Source organism: Gallinula chloropus (assembly GCF_964237585.1).
Source record: "Gallinula chloropus genome assembly, chromosome: 15".
Classification (NCBI taxonomy): Eukaryota; Metazoa; Chordata; class Aves; order Gruiformes; family Rallidae; genus Gallinula; species Gallinula chloropus.
In genome coordinates, this window is record NC_140100.1 from 14,658,843 (window position 1) to 14,678,012 (window position 19,170).

At 60.2% G+C, this 19,170-nt stretch overlaps 1 protein-coding gene across 1 annotated transcript; it reads left to right on the top strand.

Moving 5' to 3' along the window:
• The first annotated feature begins 3,229 nt into the window (after positions 1–3,229).
• On the top strand, positions 3,230–16,818 carry CAPN15 (calpain 15). Its single transcript, XM_084270902.1, has 11 exons — positions 3,230–4,720; positions 8,424–8,632; positions 8,873–9,056; positions 11,593–11,816; positions 12,763–12,888; positions 13,475–13,627; positions 13,844–14,005; positions 14,301–14,530; positions 15,290–15,450; positions 15,730–15,908; positions 16,045–16,818. The coding sequence occupies exons 1-11, from the start codon at positions 3,245–3,247 to the stop codon at positions 16,220–16,222; spliced, it is 3,282 nt and encodes a 1,093-aa protein (XP_084127028.1). The 5' UTR covers positions 3,230–3,244; the 3' UTR covers positions 16,223–16,818.
• The last annotated feature ends 2,352 nt before the right edge of the window (positions 16,819–19,170 follow it).

Genomic DNA, 19,170 nt, shown 5'->3' on the forward strand with positions numbered 1-19,170 from the left:
GCCACAGTCTGCCATGCTGGTAGCCCTGACACTGCAAGGGCAGCTACAGACCTTTGAAGGAAGAGCTGATGGCCTTTCTGGGAGGCTTTCTGGTGTTCCTGAGAGCTGTCAGTGGAGAAAATCAAGTAGATGGAAATCCCAGCAGCAGGCAGGGAGTTGTCCTGGGAACAGGCAATGTTGGGAGACCACTGTGGCCAGGAGGGGACCATGGTGGGGACAATGAGGCCAGGAAATGATTGCAGTTCCCCAAGGCCAGCATCAGAGCTTGGGAGAGAGAGAGCACATGGAGTGGCACACAGAGCACTGCAGTGTCCTGGCTTCCCACCTCCCTTCTTGCTGCCTGGAGCTTGGATTTCCTGCCCAGCCAAGGGAAACACTGCTGCCTTCTCTGAGCCCACAGCTCATCACTGGTACTGCATCAAGCAGGTCTGGTGAAGTGGCATATCCCACTGTCCCCTCCTGTGGTACTTCTACCTGCTATGTTATCCTGGTTTTTTCCTTCTGTGTATTGGTATAGGGAGGGACAAGATGATTTCTCCTTCTTGGTTGCATGGCCAAAAGCCTTCTCCTGCTGGGTAGGACCTTCTCCTGCTGGGTAGGACCGTGGGTGATGTGTGTGGCTGGAAGCTTGGTGGCTGGAGGGTTCTGCTCTGCAGTAAGCAGTGTGGCATCAACATTGTTCTAGGCTTGTTCAGCCTGGAGAAGAGAAGGCTGTGGGGGGACCTCACTGCAGCCTGCCAGTCCCTGAAGGGAGCAGAGAAACATGAGGGAATCAGCATGTTCAAAGGGCAGAGACTGGCAGGACAAGGGGGATGGAGTGAAGCTGAAGGAGGGAAGGGTTGGATTAGATATTAGGGGGAAGTTCTTTCCAGAAAGAGTGGTGAGGGGCTGGAACAGGCTGCCCAGAGAGGGGGTGGGTGCCCCATCCCTGGGGGTGTTCAAGGCCAGGTTGGATGGGGCCCTGGGCAACCTTGTGTAGCTCCAGGCCTGGAGGTTGGTGTCCCTGCCTGTGGCAGGGGGGTTGGAGCTCTGTGACCCTTGGGGTCCCTTCCAACCCAGCCCAGTCTGGGATTCTATGATTTAGGGGTGGGTTTTTTGGAGTCAGTGCTCTCCCACAGAGCTTGCTGACAGCTTTTGCTTGCCTTTTGCTGATGGCTGTGGTTTGATGAGCCTCATCCAGTAAGAGGAATGGATGTGACAGCATCGTGGTGCCCTTCATGGCCCCATTTGCTTCCTCTCCTCCGCAGGAGCCGGGCACGTTGCACCTTTGCTTTCTCTGTTTGAGGAACAATCTCCCTTTCAGAGGGCTGTGGGCACGGTGCTGCCACAGAGGAGAGGACTGTTGTGTGGCTCACAGCTGTAGGGCTTCAGGCAGAAAAATCAATGTTTGTATTTCTCTTATCTGGGAAAGATTCCTTAAATAACTCCAGTAAATAAATACCTTGTGAAGTTCAAACTAGGAAGACATGTGATATGAACCAGAAGGAATTCTCAAGCTCTCTCTTGCAATAAAATGGATTTGTTGTGTCTTTTGTTTCTTAGTGAGGGGAGATGCTGCTCTTCCAACAGCTCTGGAGCATGCTCTGGAGATGCAGTTGGGTTGCTGTGGCTGTGGTATTCCCAGAAGAGTTTCTTACATAGCCAGCCAAACAAGGGTCACTCTCCTCCTCCCCAGGGTGTTTTTGGCTGCATCCTCTGTGCCCTCCAGACCCCACTGCTGCAATGCAGTCTGCTCAGCCTCCTCGGGAAGCTGGTTGTGCAGGTGCTGCTGCTTGGGATGCTGGAGACCAGCCAGGACCCAGTTTCCTCTGTGGACTGCATTGACATCTCATAGCTCTCTGCTTGCCCTCTGTGGCATAAAACATCTTCTTTCCCTTCTGTGTTCCCACCAGTGTTGAGGTTGAACATGGTCCTTGAAGGAAAGCTAGAGAGGGAACCAGTGGTGAGCCTGCTGTGGTGCAACCCCTGTGATTTATACTGCTTGTTCCTTGGGACAGCCTGGATTTGCTGTTCCCAGGAAGGACTGAGGATGTGGGATGGACTCAGCAGCTCGTCCTGCGGGGTTGGCCCTGACCAGGGACTCAGGCAGTTGGGGTAGGCTGGAAGGGGTTGGAAGGGGATCAGCTCAGCTGGAGAGGGGCACAGCTGGCCTGAAGCTGGGGTTCAGGGTTGGGGCTGTAGAGTTGGCTGCATTACCTGGGAGCAGGAATGTGCAGAGGGAGGGCTGCTGCGTGTTTACCTGAAGAACATGAGGAAGAAGAAGCAGAAAGCTGACCCTAAGCTGGGGACAAAGGGCACCGTGCAGGGCTGGGCTTCCTTCCGCTGTTTGCATGTGTGCAAGTGTGGCATCACCTTCCTGAAAGCACCAGGAGGGCTGGGCTGAGGGAGAGCTTCTCCCTGAAAGCCCAGAGGTTGCCGTGGCCTGTGGAGCTGGTGCTGCTGCTGTGCTTTGCTTTCTGAACGTTGAGCCTGCCTAGAAAACACTACCACAACTTGCTGCCCTGGGGAGAGGCGGCTCTGGCGTGCACTGGCCCCGTTCTCCCATCAGGGTTTCGGGCATTCCCAGGCAACGCTGGAGCTTGAAGCCAAGGAGTGGTGCTGACAGCAGGGCTCTGTGGCCTCTCTGCTTCCCAGGTAAGCAGGGCATGAGCTGGATCTGGGACATGGTGCCCCCGAAAGCCTGCTGATGAGAAATGCCTTGCTTCTGCCAGAGGCTTGGGGGAGTCAGGAGCTGCTGCTGAGCTCAGAACCTGCTGGTAAGCTGTCCTGGCACTGGCTTGCCATGACCTGCCTCGGTTTTGGCACGGAGCTCCTGGCTGGGCCAGGCTTGTGCCCCAGAGCCTGTGGCCAGGTAAAAGCACCACTGTACATCATGATGTGCTTCCTCTGCTCAGTGGTGTCTGATGTGGGATGAGACACCAGACCCAGCTCACCAGGGTGCATCCCCGCCATGAGAGCGGGGAATGCAGGGCTGCTCCCTGTGTTGCAGGGCTGCTCCCTGTGCTCTCCTTGAAGCGGTTTTGAGGGAAGTGGAATGCCGTGTGCTTGGAGAAATGGGTTGTTGGTGCAAGAGGATGGAGTCCCTGGAGAGCAGTGGCTGGAATGCCAATTGTTCTCTTCCTGGAAACAAAGTCCTGACCGGCCCTGCCACCCCAGGAAGCACGTGGTGTCCCTGCGTAGCGGGGTGGCCCTGGTGTCACGCTCTCTTCTGCTTTCTTCCAGCCACTCCCACTCTGCTGGCTCCATGGCTGCCGTCCGAGAGTGGTCCTGCACCCGCTGCACCTTCCTGAACCCAGTGGGCCAGCGCCAGTGCTCCATATGCGAAGCCCCCCGCCAGAAGCCCGACCTCAACCACATCCTGCGGCTCAGCGTGGAGGAGCAGAAGTGGGCTTGTGCCCGCTGCACCTTCAGGAACTTTCTGGGCAAGGAAGCCTGCGAGGTATGTGGCTTCACCCCAGAGCCAGGGCCCAGCAGCTCCCCCTTGCCCGTCATCAACGGCATCTTGCCCAAGCCTGCCGTGCTTGTGGAGCCCAAGGGCACGTCTAAGGAGGAGGCTGCCAAGGCAGAAAGCAGCAGCGAGGACTCTGAGGGGAAGAGCCCAGATGAAGCAGAGCTGGAGAGTGGCTGGGCTTGCCAGCGTTGTACACTGCACAACACGCCCGTGGCCAATTCCTGCTCAGCCTGTGGTGGCCCACGCAAGCTCTCCCTGCCCAAGATCCCACCAGAGGCGCTGGTCGTCCCTGAAGTCATCACTCCTGCCGGATTTCACATGGCCCCCTCTACCCCCCAGCCTTTAGTCTCTGCAGAGATCTCTGATGGGGATGCCGTGGCCACCCAGGGCCCGGTGGCTATGGAACAAGAGACCCAGAAGATACCAGCCTTCAGTCCTTTCTCCCCAGGGCTCCAGAACAATCCTGTGCCCCGAAGCCGCCGGGAGGTGCCCCCGCAGCTGCAGATGCCGGGCCCTGAAGCCTCTCAGCCCATAGCTCAGAGCTCAGCGGGGCAGAAGGGCTCTCCACAGGGTCAGGCCAGGGCTGCCCCAGGTACCCGCTACCAGGACCTGCTGTCCAACAAGCGGCTGAGTGTGTTGGAGGAAGAGATGGAGGTCAGTCCCTCCCACTGGAAGTGCAGCTCCTGTTCCCTACTTAACTCTGCTGGGGCCAGCAAGTGCGAGGCTTGCAGTGCCCAGAAAGGCAGTGACACTATCAATCTGGTGGGCGACTCGGTGAGATTCACTCCCTGCAGCCCCTCCAGCCCTGACTTCTCCACCTGGTCCTGTTCCAAGTGCACCTTCAAGAACCCCACCCTGGCCCAAAAGTGCAAACTCTGCAGCTCCTCCAAGCTGCATGGCTTCCAGGAGCATGGGACGCAGGGAGAGCCATCCTCCCGCTGCCCCGACTGCGGGGCCTGTGACAAGGGCAGCTGCTCCTCCTGCGGCAGCAGGGCCCCGTCTGCCCGCAAGGTCGCCCGTCTCTTCCCATCCCAGCTGCCCACCAGCCAGGAGAGGCCGGGCCAGTGGTCTTGTCCCGCTTGTACCTTGCTCAATGAGCTCAAGGCCAAGCACTGCGTGGCCTGCCATACCCCGCAGCAGTACGTGGCCCAGCGCAAGGGCCTCAAGCCCCTGAAGAGGCGGGAGAGCATGCACGTGGAGAAGAGGCGTCAGACGGATGAGGGAGAGGCCAAAGCCCTGTGGGAGAACATCGTGACCTTCTGCCGGGAGGTGAGTGCTTCCTGAGCGAGTCTTGCTCCTGCCTTCACGTGGGAAGTGGGTGCAGGAGATCTGGGGGGCAGCAGGCAGAGGCTCAGAGCACCGTCGGTGGTGCAGGCGGAGGAACCGCTGCCACTGGCCAGCACCAGGAAGCGTTCAGGAACTGTGAGCTGGGCCTTGGCACTCTTTGGTTTGGGGTTTGGGAATTCACAGCTGCAGCTACTAATGGCTCACCCCTGTTTTGGGAAGGACAGCTGAGGTTTAGCTGTACCTGGGCTCCAGGTGAAGGTCTCAGGAGCCCACGCTAGGGTCCTGCCCCCCGCTTGATCTGTTGGGTGTCAGTTGCAAACACCGCTCTGGTGGCCCCATCTCTTCCCCTCTGAGTGGTGTGAGAAAGATGCTGCTGTGAATGCTGCTCCTTCCCTGCCCCGCTCCTGGGGAAGCCTCTGGCTCTTCTGGACCAGATGGAGAGGGAGTTGGGGTCCCATTTTGATGTACAGACAAAGCTTACTCTTCTTGGTTCAAGGAGAGTGTCCATGCCTGTACCTCTGCAGCACAGACAGGGTTAGGGGTTGAGAATGATGTGGAGAATGATCCTGGTTTGGGGTTTTGGGGTTTTTTTAAATTGCTACATGTCCATCCTAAGAGATGTGGGTGTCTATAGCAGAGACACCCTGATTCTGCTAGATCTCCCCCTCTTTTAAACCAGTGAATAGCCTCATTTGTGGGCAGGGAACATCTGTTACATCCCATGGAATCAGCCTGAAGGATGAATTATGGAAGATGGCCAAGTGAAATTAGCAGCTTGTCGCTGCCAGGAAGGGGAGCCTGCCTTGCCCCATCCAGCGCCGCTCTCTGCTGAAGCCTTGGCTGAGCCCGTTCAGCTCACTCAGCTGGCAGTTAACAGGCTGTTAGATCAGTGTGGGCTGAAAATCCCCCCTAAATCTAAATCACAGCTGTGTTCTGACACTATCTATGTAAGTCAGGGGCTCTGGGTGTCTGAGGGAGGGACTGGCAGTGGTGGTGGGATGGTGCTGCTCCCATACCTGGGCTGGCTCTGCTCTTGGTGTGCCTGCAGCCTCCCACCAATGCTCCTGTTCGGGCCGGCATGTAAGGCAGCCTCCAAGCTTCCTTCTGCCCGTGGTGTCTCACAGGCTGTTCAGCCTTCCCCTGGACAGTGTGTGGCTGTAGCTTTGCATCTCTGCCTGCAGAGCCCTTCTGTGTCTCTGTTTTCCTCCTCCTCCACCCGTCTGTGCAGGGCAGGGCAGCAGCCTTCCTTGGCACTGTGCTTCCAGGGAGGTGGCAGCAGAGAAGGTCATGCCTCCAGTTCAGAACAGCATGAAGAGGGTTTTTTTGGCAGAGCAGGAGGAGTGAGGGAGAGCTGATGCCTGGATTTATCCCCTTGGAGGAGAAATAAGCAGGGTTCCTCATCTAGCATCATCAGTGAGCGGGCTCATCGCTGCCTGCACGCAGGAGGAGCTGCCTGCTGCTCTGGCCATGGCTCTGGCGCTGCCCTGCTCCTCTTTCCCTCCATCTCACCAGGATATTGGGAGCAACAGCTCCTCTAATAGTGAATGTTAAAGAAACCTCCAAAGGGAGTGATCCACACCACAGCTGCTCACCACCCTCAGACCACCAGCCAGTTCCCAAGCCAGGCTCTAAGCCCCTGGCCAGCTTCCCCCAGGCTATACACTGAGCATGACATCACATGGAATTTGGGCACTGGGGTCAGTTGTCCCAGCTGTATCCCCCTCAGCTTCTTGTGCACCCCCGGCCTCCTTGCTGATGTGGTGGTGCAAGAAGCTGAAAAGGCCTTGGCTTGGTGTAACCACTGTCCAGCAACAAACAAACCATGGTACCAACATCCTCACTCTCAAGCACAGTGCTGTACCTGATACTGGGGAGAGAATTAACCCCGTCCCAGCCAAAACTAGGACAAGCGTTTCGAAATCAGGGAGACATGATGGGAATCATGCAGTTAGCTTATCAGCAGGCTTTCCTGGCACTGCTGGGGAGTTGCACTGCTACAGCTCTTGAGTTTCCTGCACCATCCGTGCTGGCAGGGGGATGAGGTCCATGAGCTTGCCTGGATCTGCATGCTGGTTTGGGCTGGAGCAGGCAGTTCTGACAGTGTCCCCCAGTGGTTATTTCTGGGGCTTTTGCAGAACTGGGGTAAGCTGGCCCTGGCAGGTCTCCACTGTGGGACTCTGTCCTGCCTGGCCAGTGCTCCCCAGCCTGTCACCGAGACAGGGCTTGGTGCCATTTGGAACTGAGTAGAAGAAATTTAGTGCTTAGGGAAGCCATGGAGGCTGAGTCCAGACTGTTCATAGCTCAGACTCCTGCTCAAGCTGGAGAGAGGACAGAGCTGCCTTCAGATACCTGCCATCATGCCCAGTGCAAGTGCCCATCCAGGCTCCCACAGTCCTCCTGAGTGCTGTCCTGGCCCAGGTGAGACCCTGGGCCTGATACTGGGGAGGCTGAAAGCTTCTTCCACCTCTGCTGCTTGCAAAACCACTGCAGTGACTTCACAGGGGATGGAGCCTACAGGCTCTGTCTCCTGCCCTGCTGTGTGTGCACAGCCCCGCACGGCTGCGCCGCGAGAGGCGAGCGTGTGAGCCAGGGGTGCGGCAGGAGGAGGCTGCTGGCCCCACGAAGCACCCACGAGCCTGGAGCAGACATTCCCCTCAGAAAGCCAGCAAGCCCTGGGGTGTGTGTCCTTTTTCTGGCCCACGTGGGTATTTGAGCAGTGAGGTATTTTAGGTCAGAAACACCCTTCTGCAGACAAGCAGCGCTGATGGAGGCACCATGTAGAAAGCATTCACGTAGGATTGCAACAGAAAAGGAAGGACAGCTGCTAGCTTGGTGGGCATAAAGACTAATTTAACTGGGGTGGCTTCTGCTGAAAGAATTTAATTTCATTAACAGTAACAAAGAGATCCCAGTTCTTATTTCACCCTGAATTAAATTGTCTCAAGAAGCTGTCTTTCCCCCCTCAGTGAGGTTCGGGGCTTCCATGCTGCGGCTCATACCTAGGGGATTACTTGCCCTTCTGTCCATCCTGTTTTATTCAGTGTGAGCAGCTACTGCAGGTTGGCTCAAACATGGGGTGCCCTTGCTCTGGAATTGCTTCCCTGTTTGTGGTCAGGCTGAATCCAATTGCTAAAGGTGACCCCAGCCTCCTCCATGGCTGTGCCTCGGCGCTGGCACAGGACTGCCAAGCCCAGCGTGTTCCCTCTGGAGCAGGGGCCAGCTCAGCCCTTAGTGCAGGGCTCGGGTTGAGGAGTGTTTGCTGGCCAGGTGGCTCCTCACAGCCTCCCTGCTTGGCCACAGAAGCAGCCAAGGTCCCCCACGGTTCAGCTTTTAGCACCAGCACAAAGTGTGAGATGGTCCCTGTCGGGGCAGGTTCCTCTGAAACAGAAGGCGGCGGATTTGAGCCACAGTCCCAAGCGTGGGGCCTAGAGAGATGAGCTGGCTCCAGGCAGGGCTGGACATGGGACCTGATGAACAGAACACATCTGTGCTGCTGCCAGCAGGCACCTGGTCCCAGAGCTGCTCCCCAGCACAGCACCAAGGGGGCTGCCAGACCAGGCAGGAGGGCTGTGGGCTGTGCGGTGGGAGGCTTGCCAGGCCAGCCCTGTCCCGCCCCAGGAGGCCCCGGGGCGCTGCGTGCTGTGCAGCTGCACACTGATGCTCTCCTTGCCTTTCGCTCTCGCAGAACAAAGTCAATTTTGTAGATGACAGTTTCCACCCTGGGCCTAAATCCGTGGGATTCCCGGAAGGCGACAGCGTGCAGCAGAGGGTGAAGCAGTGGCTGCGACCCCACGAAATCAACTGTAGCATCTTCAAGGACCGATCAGTGAAGTGGTCGGTGTTCCGGACACCCAGACCCTCAGATATCCTGCAGGGACTGCTGGGAAACTGCTGGTAAGGGGGAGTGAGCCGGGCTGACGCCCTCCTGCCCCTTCCTCTGTCCCCTCCCTTCACCCCTCTCCGGATCAGACCCCTCAGCCCTACTCAAACCCCTTTATACCCCCAGGCGTGTAGCCCATCCTCAGCCTCACCCCTTACCAAGCGGCCGCAGTTCCCTGCGCCGCACGGCTGGGCAGCCGCCCGCTGCCTGCCCGTGCCTCGCTGAGACCACCCCACGTCCCGTCCTGCCGGCAGGTTCCTGAGCGCCCTGGCCGTGCTGGCCGAGCGGCCCGAGCTGGTGGAGAGGGTGATGATCACCAGGACACTCTGCCCCGAGGGCGCCTACCAGGTGCGGCTGTGCAAGGATGGCACGTGGACCACGGTGCTGGTGGATGACATGCTGCCCTGCGACGAGTGCGGCTATCTCCTCTTCTCGCAGGTCAGCGGCCCTGGGGAAGGGAGAGGGGTGCTGGGAGGGGGGTGGGCAGTGCTGCAGGGGCAGGGGGAGGCTAATCCTGGCTCTCCCAGGAGGGGACTGACAGAGGCAGCGGGAGGAGGTGCTGCTGTGGTTTGCGTAAGGCCCCTGCTCTGTGCTGCGTGGGGCATTTGCAGTGCAGGACCCCACTTTGTGCTGCACCCTCAAGACAGCTGAACCCACTGAGACCGTAATATCACTCTAATTAGGCCCCTTCTGGCACTTTCCAGGCTGTGATGGAGAAGTTTCGCTGGCAGTTGCTTTTCCCTCCCTCCTCCCTGCACCTCAGCCATCCTGTTCTGCTCAGCAAAAGGAAAAGATTTTAACCTGTGTGTTGTGCACTGCGAGGGGCTGAGGGAAAGCTGCTTCTTTCCTCTGCGGGGAGGTCTGGCAGCTTGGCTTTGCCAGGGAGGGACTGTGGAGAGGGGAGGGGATCGCAGACAAATCGTCCTGTTTCAAGCCAGTGCCCATGTGCTCTGAGCACACCCGTGCTGGCATCTGCTAGGATTAACCAAGGTCCCCGAGCCGCTTCGGGACGTCACTGTCACCACCCTGCCTGCCAGGCCCAGGGGCGCTCGCTGGGATCGTGTCCATGAAGGAGACTGAGAATGTCTTTATCGAAGCTGAGGCGGCAGGATCTGCCACACAGAGCAGCAGAGCACTGCTGCCAGGGGCCTGGCACCTGGGATGCCTGGGCTGGCTTCTGTTCTGCTCATCCCAGGGCTCGGTTTGGGACATAGACACAGCCCCAAACTGCATCATGAGTGTGTCCGGCCAGGACTCTGGCTGGGGCCTGGCGCCCAGAGGTGAGTTTTTGGGGACCTTTACTCCCCTGAATGGGCTCTGTAGCCTGTGCCCTCCACAGCGTGGAGACAGCCCAGTCCCAGGACGACTGCTAATTGCACTGGTGCTAACGAGCCTCGTGAGGCAGCAACAGCTGGGCAACACCAGGTCCTGAGCCCCGCTTAACCCTGACTCTGGGCAGGGCCTCTGTGCTGTGCAGGCAGAGCTATGGCACTGCCGAGCCCGGGCTGCCTGGCTGCTCTTTCAGCAGAGCTGGTGTTCCCCAAAGAACACCAAGTGGGACAAAAGGACTGCCAGCACTGCAGGACACCAGTCCTGTTAAGAAGAAACTTGGGAGAGGGAAAGAAAGAGGAGTCTGCATCTACATTTTGCCTCATAGCAGACAGGATCCATTCAGACACATCATTATTGTCAGGATAAGGTTTGCCTGTCTTGCCTGGTTGGTTTGTTCTGTCTGTCTTTCCTCTGGTAACATTTCAGGTCTGCTCTTATTATTTTTTCTTCTTTGGAAGATTGAAGGTTTCCAAAGGGGCCAGGCTCTCCTTGCCTTTGTTTCCAGGGACATCTGAGCATTTCGCTGTGTGAGCTGAATGTTGGGGCTAAAAAAGGAAAAATGGAGAGCCCTAAAATGGGAAATCAGGCTCTGATCAGAGCTCCCTGGCTGCAGCCCAAGCAGAAATAACGGACATGGATTTTTGTTGAGTGAAGGGACTCAAATAAACCCAGTGGAAAGCACTTGCAAGCTTGCTGTATCCATCAGAAAGAAACCTTCGCTGCCCTCCTTTCCTCTCCCAGCTCTTGGCTGCCACCTGTGAGTCACACACGGTCACGGTGTGCCAGTGTTTTTTCCCTGCTGCCCTCCAAGCACCAGGTACTGACCCCGATTTACCAGGGACCTGCAGGCAGGGGCTGAAACAGAGGGGTGTCCCTGCAGCCTGGACATGCCCAGGAGCAAAGCAGGGCTGGTGGCTGCAGCCTGCAATGGGGGCTTGGAAGTGGCAGCGAAGGCTTTGCAAACCCCTGGGTGCATCAACACAGTGTCTGTGGTTATCCCTGAGTCTGCAGCCAGCCTAGCTGTGCCAGGAGCCATAGCCTGGTGCCAGGGAGAGTCTCCCTCCTTGCCCCTGGCCGTGTGCTGGAGCAGAGGGCTTTGTCCTGCCTGGGAGGTTTTGGAGCTTGTCCTTGAAACAACATCTCTGTTTCATGGGTGAAATCTCATCAGTCCCACAGCTGTGTGGGCTTCAGGCAGCCTCTTCTGCCAAAGGTGTGTTGGGCTTGGTTTGTAGCAGTGTGCAAGTGAAAGGCAGCTGTTCCAGATGTGCTCAATATCCTATTCCATTATTAAGCATTTTTAAATCCAGGTTGGAGCCAGAAGGAAAGGTACCATCAGCTTACAAGGTGGACACCCACCCCTGACTGCCTGGGCACCCCGGGGTGCTGCTCTGTCAGCTTCTTGGGTCTTCTTTCTGGGATGTTTTCCCAAGGGCAATCCAGCTGTGCCAACAAAGCGCTGAGCAGGCAGCGAATGGGGTCAACCTTTTCCCCCCACAGACGAAGTGCTGGCAGCTCAGCCTCACAGCTCCTGGATACCTGTCTGGCCTTGCAGCAGGAGGGCTGGCAGGGGAGGGTGAGGGGGCTTGGCCCTATCCATGTGCCTGGGGTGGCCTGTGACGAGTGTTCCTCTGTCTCCCCACAGGCCCAGAGGAAGCAGCTGTGGGTGGCCCTCATTGAGAAGGCGCTGGCCAAGCTTCACGGTTCGTACTTTGCGCTCCAGGCGGGGCGCGCGATCGAAGGGCTGGCCACGCTCACGGGTGCCCCCTGCGAGAGCCTGATGCTGCAGGTCAGCTCCACGAACCCTCGCGAGGAGCCCATTGACACTGACCTCATCTGGGCCAAAATGCTGAGCTCCAAGGAGGCTGGGTAAGAGGAGGCAGGAGGGTGCCGTGGCAGGAGCGTGGGTGCTCGGAGAGGGGGGGTGGGCGAGGGGGACCACTCTCATTTGTAGGGACTCAGAGGAGAGGGGTTAATGCATTACCTGCAGCAGAGTCCACCACCCTTGGCACTCACCTGGAGCACTGGTGGAGCTCCCCTCTAAGCTCTAAAAAATGAGTTCTCCTTTGTTTAATGTTTATATTACGTTAAAACCCCAATGCCCTTCCCCAGGCATGTGTCCTGCTGTCCCACAGAGTTCCGAGGCCCCTCGCTTTGCTTGGAGGCTTTTTGCACTCTTGGTTGGCTGATCCTGCACCTGTCTCCCACCCCTACATGGTGTCTTTGCTGGCCATCCCTGCAGAAGCAAAGCCCTCATGCTCATGACTCGGGCAGGAGGACAGTTTGGTTGCTCCTGCCGGCCTGAGGATGGGGTCACGTGGGAGGCTGTTACATCCCAGCACGTGGTGTCCCCCCAAGCCTGGCTGGTGGAGACCACCTGTCCTGGACAGCCTGTCCCCACCCCTGCAGAACAGGCAGCTGCCTGCAAAGTGGCTTTCCATGTGGCTGAGCCCTGTCAGCCAACGGAGACAACCAGGACCCTGGGGCCTGGCAGGAAATGGGTGAGGTTTGGGCAAAGCTCTGCAGTGCGTGGACAGAGCTGTGGATGAGGACACTGCTCAGGGGGACTCGCTGGGAGCCTGGGCTCCAGTGTGCATGTGAAGGGGTGGGAGGAGCTCGCTGCCCAGGCAAAGCTCCAGCTGACAGGGCCGGGGCACTGCTCCAGGGAGGGTCACAGTGTGGTTGCAGAGAGGGAATATCCAGGAGCCTCCTGGTGAGAGGGGGGGAAGTCTGTCCCGTGCCTCAAGCAGTAGGAACGAGCTTCCCCCCCATGCCAGGCCTGGCAGGACACCAAGCTCTGCTGTCCCCCACACAGGTTCCTCATGGGCGCGTCCTGTGGCGGAGGCAACATGAAGGTGGACGACGTGGCCTATGAGAGCATGGGTCTGCGGCCGCGGCACGCCTACTCCATCCTGGACGTGCGGGATGTCCAAGGCTTCAGGTGAGTTCAGCAGGGAGGCTGCCTTCCTCCAGCAGACGTTCCTGCCAACAGCCTGAGCTTAAACACTGGTGACAGAGAACGTAGCGTATGCTGGACAAGACCTCAGGGACTCTTCCATGTCCCAACATCGTGGCTGGCAAGGGCCGCTTCTCCATCCCACAGGGTCTGGCTCCACATCCAGGGCTGCTCTGCTCCAGGGTGCCTTGTGGTGCTCAAGATCTCCCAAGATGCAGGGGACTGAGTTGAGCTTGTTTGTTTGAAGGCCAATTTTAAGCCACTCAGCAGCCTCTTCCCTGCTGAGCCCCTTCCTGCAGCACCTGGCTGGAGGCCCTTGGGGCAGGGATGGGCAGAGGGAGCTGCAGCAGGTCCAGAGCTGCAGGACATGTGCATCTGGGGCTGTGGTTCAGGTGGCAAATTAGGTCTAGGATGCTTTGAGGGCTTTGAAAGGCAGGGGCAGAAGTGATGTGGTACCCTGGGAGGAGGGAGGCTGGCTGGGTCTGCAGAGCTGGGAGAGCATCTCAGAGGCGACTCCTTGTGCTGCCCTTCCTCTGGGGCCTCTGACACTGGTTTTCCCCCCCTTGCCCAGGTTACTTCGGCTCCGAAACCCCTGGGGCCGCTTCTCCTGGAACGGCAGCTGGTCCGACGAGTGGCCGCACTGGCCGGCTCCCCTGCGCCACGACCTGATGCCCCACGGCAGCAGCGAGGGCGTCTTCTGGATGGAGTACAGCGACTTCATCAAGTACAGTAGCGCCTGGGGGGGCACGGGGCAGGGCGCCAGGCAGGGGACAGAACATGACTCATGGGGTCAAGATGTGGCTGGCAGGACTCAGCATCCCCGTGGGGGTGCGAGTGACGTGGGGGTGCCTGCAGCTCCTGGCTGCAGCGTGCTGGGCATGGAGGCAGAGCAGGGCAGCCACAAAGGACCCCACCAGGGCTAAGCCCAGCTTCCCCACAGGTATTTTGACTCTGTGGATATCTGCAAGCTCCACTCAGACTGGCACGAGGTGCGTGTGCAGGGCATGTTCCCCAACAAGGCCAACGGGCCGGTGACGGTGACGTCGCTGACGGTGTTGGAGCGTGCCGCCCTGGAGTTTGCTCTCTTCCAGGAGGGCAGCAGGTAAGGTGGGCAGCACGTGGGCAGTGACCTGGCCCTGGGAGAATCCCAGATGCATCCCTCTCGCCCCATGGGGTCCTGTGGGGTGGCAGAGCTGGGGCACAGACCCCCACACACGGCATTTCTCCAGTTCTCAGGGCCTGCTCATGTTGTAGCTAAAACCCAAGCCCTGAAGCCATGCTGGTTCCTGGGGCAGGGGGGGACACTTCCTCTGGATCCCCCATCCTGCGTGGTCGCCATGGGCTCTGCAGGGCAGCTCTTTGGGTTCCCTGTGACCCTTGTCCCCCTCCCCACGCAGGCGGTCGGACACTGTGGACAGCCACTTGCTGGATCTGTGCATCATGGTTTTTCGGGCCACCTTCACCAGCGGGAACAAGCTGAGCCTGGGCCGGCTCATGGCCCACAGCAAACGAGCCGTCAAGAAGTTCGTCAACTGCGACGTGATGCTGGAGCCGGGCGAGTACGCCGTGGTGTGCTGTGCCTTCAACCACTGGAGCAACACCCTGGCAGGCCCCACTACTGCCCAGGGTAAGGGGGTGGGCTGCCTTCCCCACTGCAGGGGGAGGCTGAGGTGACAAAGCTCTTGGTCTTCTCTGTGGGGACCTGCTTGGGGTGGAGGTTGCCTGCTCAGAATCACAGAATCACCAGGTTGGAAAAGACCTTTAAGATCATCTAGTCCAACCATTCCCATCCTAAGCTAAACCAGATCCCTGAGCACCTCATCTCCCCGTCTGTTAAACACACCCAGGGAAGGGGACTCAGCCCCTCCCTGGGCAGCCTGGGCCAGGCCCTGACAACTCTGCCAGGGAAGAACTTTTCCCTCCCATCTGCTCTGACCCTGCCCTGGCACAGCTTGAGCCCATTGCCCCTTGTCCCATCTCCTGTCCCCTGGCTGAAGAGACCATCGCCCACCTCTCTGCACCCTCCTGGCAGGGCAGGGGAGGTGGGGAGAAGGTCTCTCCTCAGCCTCCTCTTCTCCACCCCCAGCTCCCTCAGCTGGTCCTCAGAGGATTTGCCCTCCAGCCCCTTCCCCAGCCTGGTTGCCCTTCTCTGGACTCACTCCAGGTCCTTCTTATGGTGAGGAGCCCAGAACTGGACCCAACACTTGAGGTGCAGCCTCACCAGTGCCCAGTACAGGGGCACAATTTCCTCCCCAGACCTACTGGCCACACTGTTTCTGATACAAATCTTTTTGCATGCCTAGCAGCACTCTGGTCCTGGGGGCTTGGTGATGGTCTCACTGTTACCCCACCCCCCCACCCCCCCTTCCTCTGCTTTTCTCCACAGCATCCAGTCCCACCAGCAGCCGACCAGCCACCGATTATTCCAGCTATATCCTGGCCATCTACAGCTCCCGCCTGGTGATGGTGGAGCAGGTGGAGGCACAGCCCACCACCTTGGCCGACGCCATCATCCTGCTGACAGAGAACAAGGGCGAGCGCCACGAGGTGAGCACGGGGCAGGGGCTGCGACAAGAGGGGGTTGATGCTGCCAGGGGGAGCCTGGGCCTTGGCTTGGCCATGCCTTCATCTGGCAGGAGTCTGGCAGGGCTGTGCTGGCCCTGGCTGCCACCAGGCCTCTCCTACCCCAGAGATGCCCACCCGCTCTGCTCCCCCGGGCAGCGTGGGGTACCCCAGCGGATGGGCAGCCCCATTCTGGGGGGTTGAAGGTGTCGAGGCAGGGGTTGCACGGAGGCTTCACGCCCTTGACCATGCCGTTTGCCCCAGGGCCGTGAGGGGATGACCTGCTACTACTTGACACACGGCTGGGCAGGGCTCATTGTGGTGGTGGAGAACCGGCACCCCAAGTCCTACCTGCACGTCCAGTGCGACTGCACCGACAGCTTCAACGTCGTCTCCACGCGCGGCAGCCTCAAAACGCAGGACAGCGTCCCCCCCCTGCACAGGTCCGGGGTAGGCGGGGCCGGGGGGCTGCCCAGCGAGGGCAGGCGGGTGCTGGTGGGAGGCTCGGGGCTGGCAGGGAGGTGCGGGCAGAGGGGAGGCACTGGGGATGAGGGGCACAAGCTCTGGCTTTCTTCACAGGCAGGTGTTGGTGATCCTCTCCCAGCTGGAGGGTAACGCCGGTTTCTCCATCACCCACCGCCTGGCTCACCGGAAAGCCACCCAGGCCTTCCTCAACGACTGGATGTCGACGAAGGGCACCCACAACCCGCTGCTCACGCCCGAGGTCGCTGGGCTCCATGGCCCCCGGCCCCTATGACGAAGCGCCTCCCCCTCCCCACTCAGCTCCCCTGTTACTTTCACCGAGCCTCTGGCCTGGGGTCGCCCCCCCCAAGCTGTGGGCACTGAGCTGTGGGGCAGAGACGGAGCATCCCACCCAGCACTTTGCCCTGTGCCGTGGGGCCGGGGCGGGCTCTCAGGGCCAGGACCAGCTCCGCCTGCCACCCCCTGCCCTGGCACCAACGGCCCCCCCACGCACTTTGAGGAGCAGCTGGGGGCACCGGGCCATCTCAGGATCCCACCTGCCCCATACCCGTGCCCCGGGCATGTGGCAGTGGGCTGCGGGGTTGGGGGGGGGGCTGGAGGTTGCTGTTAAGGCCCTTCCCAAGCACCATGCTCAGGACTCTGCCCCCTCCCGCGGTGCCAGGGCCCTGGCGCTGCAAAACAAGAAAGAATATACCTCTGACATCTGTCCGTCTGTGTGACCCTCCGTCTGTCTGTCCCCAGGCCCTCCCCACTGTCTTGTTCCCCACGTCCTTCGCTGCCAGGACTAACGTGGCAGTGAGGTACCACAGCTGGGCTGGGGGGTGCTGGGGTCACCCCGCTGTGCTGTTCGTGGTGGGGATACGCTGCGGTGCCCGGACCCCCCATCCATCTGGCCCGTCTCACTTGGGGGGGCTGCCCCTGTGCCGTGCTGGGGAGGAGAAGGCGCTGGGTCCTGCTAGCCGCTGCTGCCAGGGTTTCACCACACCTCGGGGTGCAATGCAGGGGTGCAATGCAGGGGTGCCTGCTGCTGCTCCGGCGTGGGGAGCGGGGCTGTGGGGCGGCGTTTGGGGGTCACGGCAGCGGGGGCCGCCCCTCAACTCGTCACACAAGAGTTACTATGCAAAGGCAGCCGTGGAAAGCAGTGCCTGGAGAGAAGCCATGTGTCCGGAGCTGGGCTCAGTCCCCCTGGGCACTGCCCTGCGCGGTGTCCCCCCCTCCACCCCCTGCAGAGGTGAGGGGTGAAGGGCAGCAGGTACACACCTGGGGTTTGGAGAGCAGCTCCCTGTGGCTTTACCGTGTTGTCATGTGCTGGGGGGTGTGTGATTTTTTGGAGGGGGGGAAGCAGGGAGCCAAATCCTTCAGAGGCTGAGTGTATGGAAGGTAGTGAGCACAAGGCGAAGGCTTTCGGGAGCCTCAGGGTGCCGCTGGCCCCAGCGGGGTGCTCTGTACCAGGCTCACCCCAAGGGTTTCAGGGCACTGTGGCTCCCAGCTTGGTGTGGGTGAGCGTGTGTGTGTGTGTGTGTGTGTGTGTTTTGGGCTCCCCCATAGTTCCCCTCCTTCCCAAGTTGTGTGGACCAGGAGTTTGGGGGGGTTCTGGCAGGGACCTTGCTGGGGGGCAGCCTGCTCCCCCAAGCCCAGTGCCAGCAGCCGCTCTGAGCAGGGGCTGTGGGGTGCCTGGCATGTCCCTCTGTCCCTCCTGCCCACCCTGGAGCTGGGGAGGGGAGATGGGCTGCTCTGGGCCCCCAGCACCCGGAGCTGCTGAGCCAAGCTCTATCCATATTTCTGTTTGTTGATCTGTTTTCCCCTCTCCTTCCCGGGATGACTCGTCCCTCGCCCCCCTTCCTTCCCCCTCCTCTGTCTCTCTGAGCTGTGAATATTTTTAACCCTGTACATAGGCCCAGCCCTTGGCACACCGGCTCCCTCACGGGCAGCCCCGCGCTCCCTGGACCGTACGGACCGGCCGTGGGTGGTTTTCAAACTCAGGTTCTGACGGACCAAATAAAGTTTTGTTTTGTACTGAAGCTGCCTGGTTTCCCTGGGCCCCGGCCCCGCGGGGATGGGCGGCGAGGGAAGGGGAAGGGAAGGGAAGGGGAGGGAGGGCTGCGGGCTGGCGCCGGGCTCCTGGCGGGTTCCAAGCGGAAAGGGTCTTGAAGCCGTTTCTATGGAGCGATGAGCCGGCGCCGCTGTCCTGCTGTGGAGTAAAGCCGAGCAACGGGAGGCTCGGGGGGTTCGACCCTTGGGGAGGTTGGGGAAGGGGGGGAAGGACCGCGCAGCGCAGCGGAAAGCGGTGAAAATAAAGCTAAATTAGGGGAAGGCGCAAAGCGGGCGGCAGCTGCCCCCTCCCCGGGCCGGGCAGGGCTGCGCCTTGGCCGGGAGAGGGCAGCCGCTGCCCGCCGCTGCCCGGCCGGGGCAAGGGATGCGCTTACCCGGGAGCGGCCGGTTCCGGCGTTGGGCTGCGGGTCCCGGCCGGGGTGAGCTGGGCATCTCCTGCCTCAGTTTCCCCACCTTTCTCCGAAGGATGCGATGGTGCCAGGGCCGTACCCGGTGCATCACCGACACCGTGCCCAAGCCGGGGGATGAAGAGGCAGCTTCTCCTTCCTCATCGCCACCCACGGCAGCACCCACCCACCCTCCCTCCCTCCCGCCTCCCCGTTTGGGCCGGGGGCGAGGCAGGCTGGCGCTGGGGAGAGCTTTCCGGCTGAGCGGAGGCGGCCGGCTGCACGCCAGCCCGCTCTTGCCCGGGGTGGGCACCTTGAGACCAGTAGGGAGAGACAGAAGGAGAGGATTTCGCTCTTTCTTACAGCAACTTGTAATAGATTTTTCCGGGCAAAACATCTTTGCATTCAGGAGGCCCTGTCACAAGCCATCAGCCTCAGCCGGGGAGAAACAGATGGAGAGTTAATTTTGGCGGGGAGGGCACTGCCAAGCTCCCCTCCGCTCCCCTCAGTCTGTTCAGGGAGAGGAGCCGTGGCGAGGGTTTAACCCTCGCGGCCGCGCAGCCCCTCACCCGGCCTCTGCGGGGCTGCCTGGGCCCCGCTCCCTCCTGCCTGCTGCCTCCCAGGGGGTTGTGTGGCTCAAAGCACCGACAGGCTGCCCAGCATGGGAACGGGGTCCCCCCGCCCGGCTCTGTGCCGCTCCACGCCGAGGACACGCTCGGACACCTCAGCCCAGTGACCTGGTGGTGGCCGGGTGGCCGCTCTGGGTGGCCCCTGCTGGCCCCAC

What these genes read in the sequence shown, in the direction of transcription:
- CAPN15 (XM_084270902.1), top strand. Translation starts at nt 3,245, where the DNA reads ATGGCTGCCGTCCGAGAGTGGTCCTGCACCCGCTGCACCTTCCTGAAC. An exon ending in GGACTGCTGGGAAACTGCTG is followed by an intron (nt 8,633 to 8,872) that starts GTAAGGGGGAGT and finishes TCCTGCCGGCAG; the next exon opens with GTTCCTGAGCGCCCTGGCCG. An exon ending in AGGCCCCACTACTGCCCAGG is followed by an intron (nt 14,531 to 15,289) that starts GTAAGGGGGTGG and finishes TTTTCTCCACAG; the next exon opens with CATCCAGTCCCACCAGCAGC.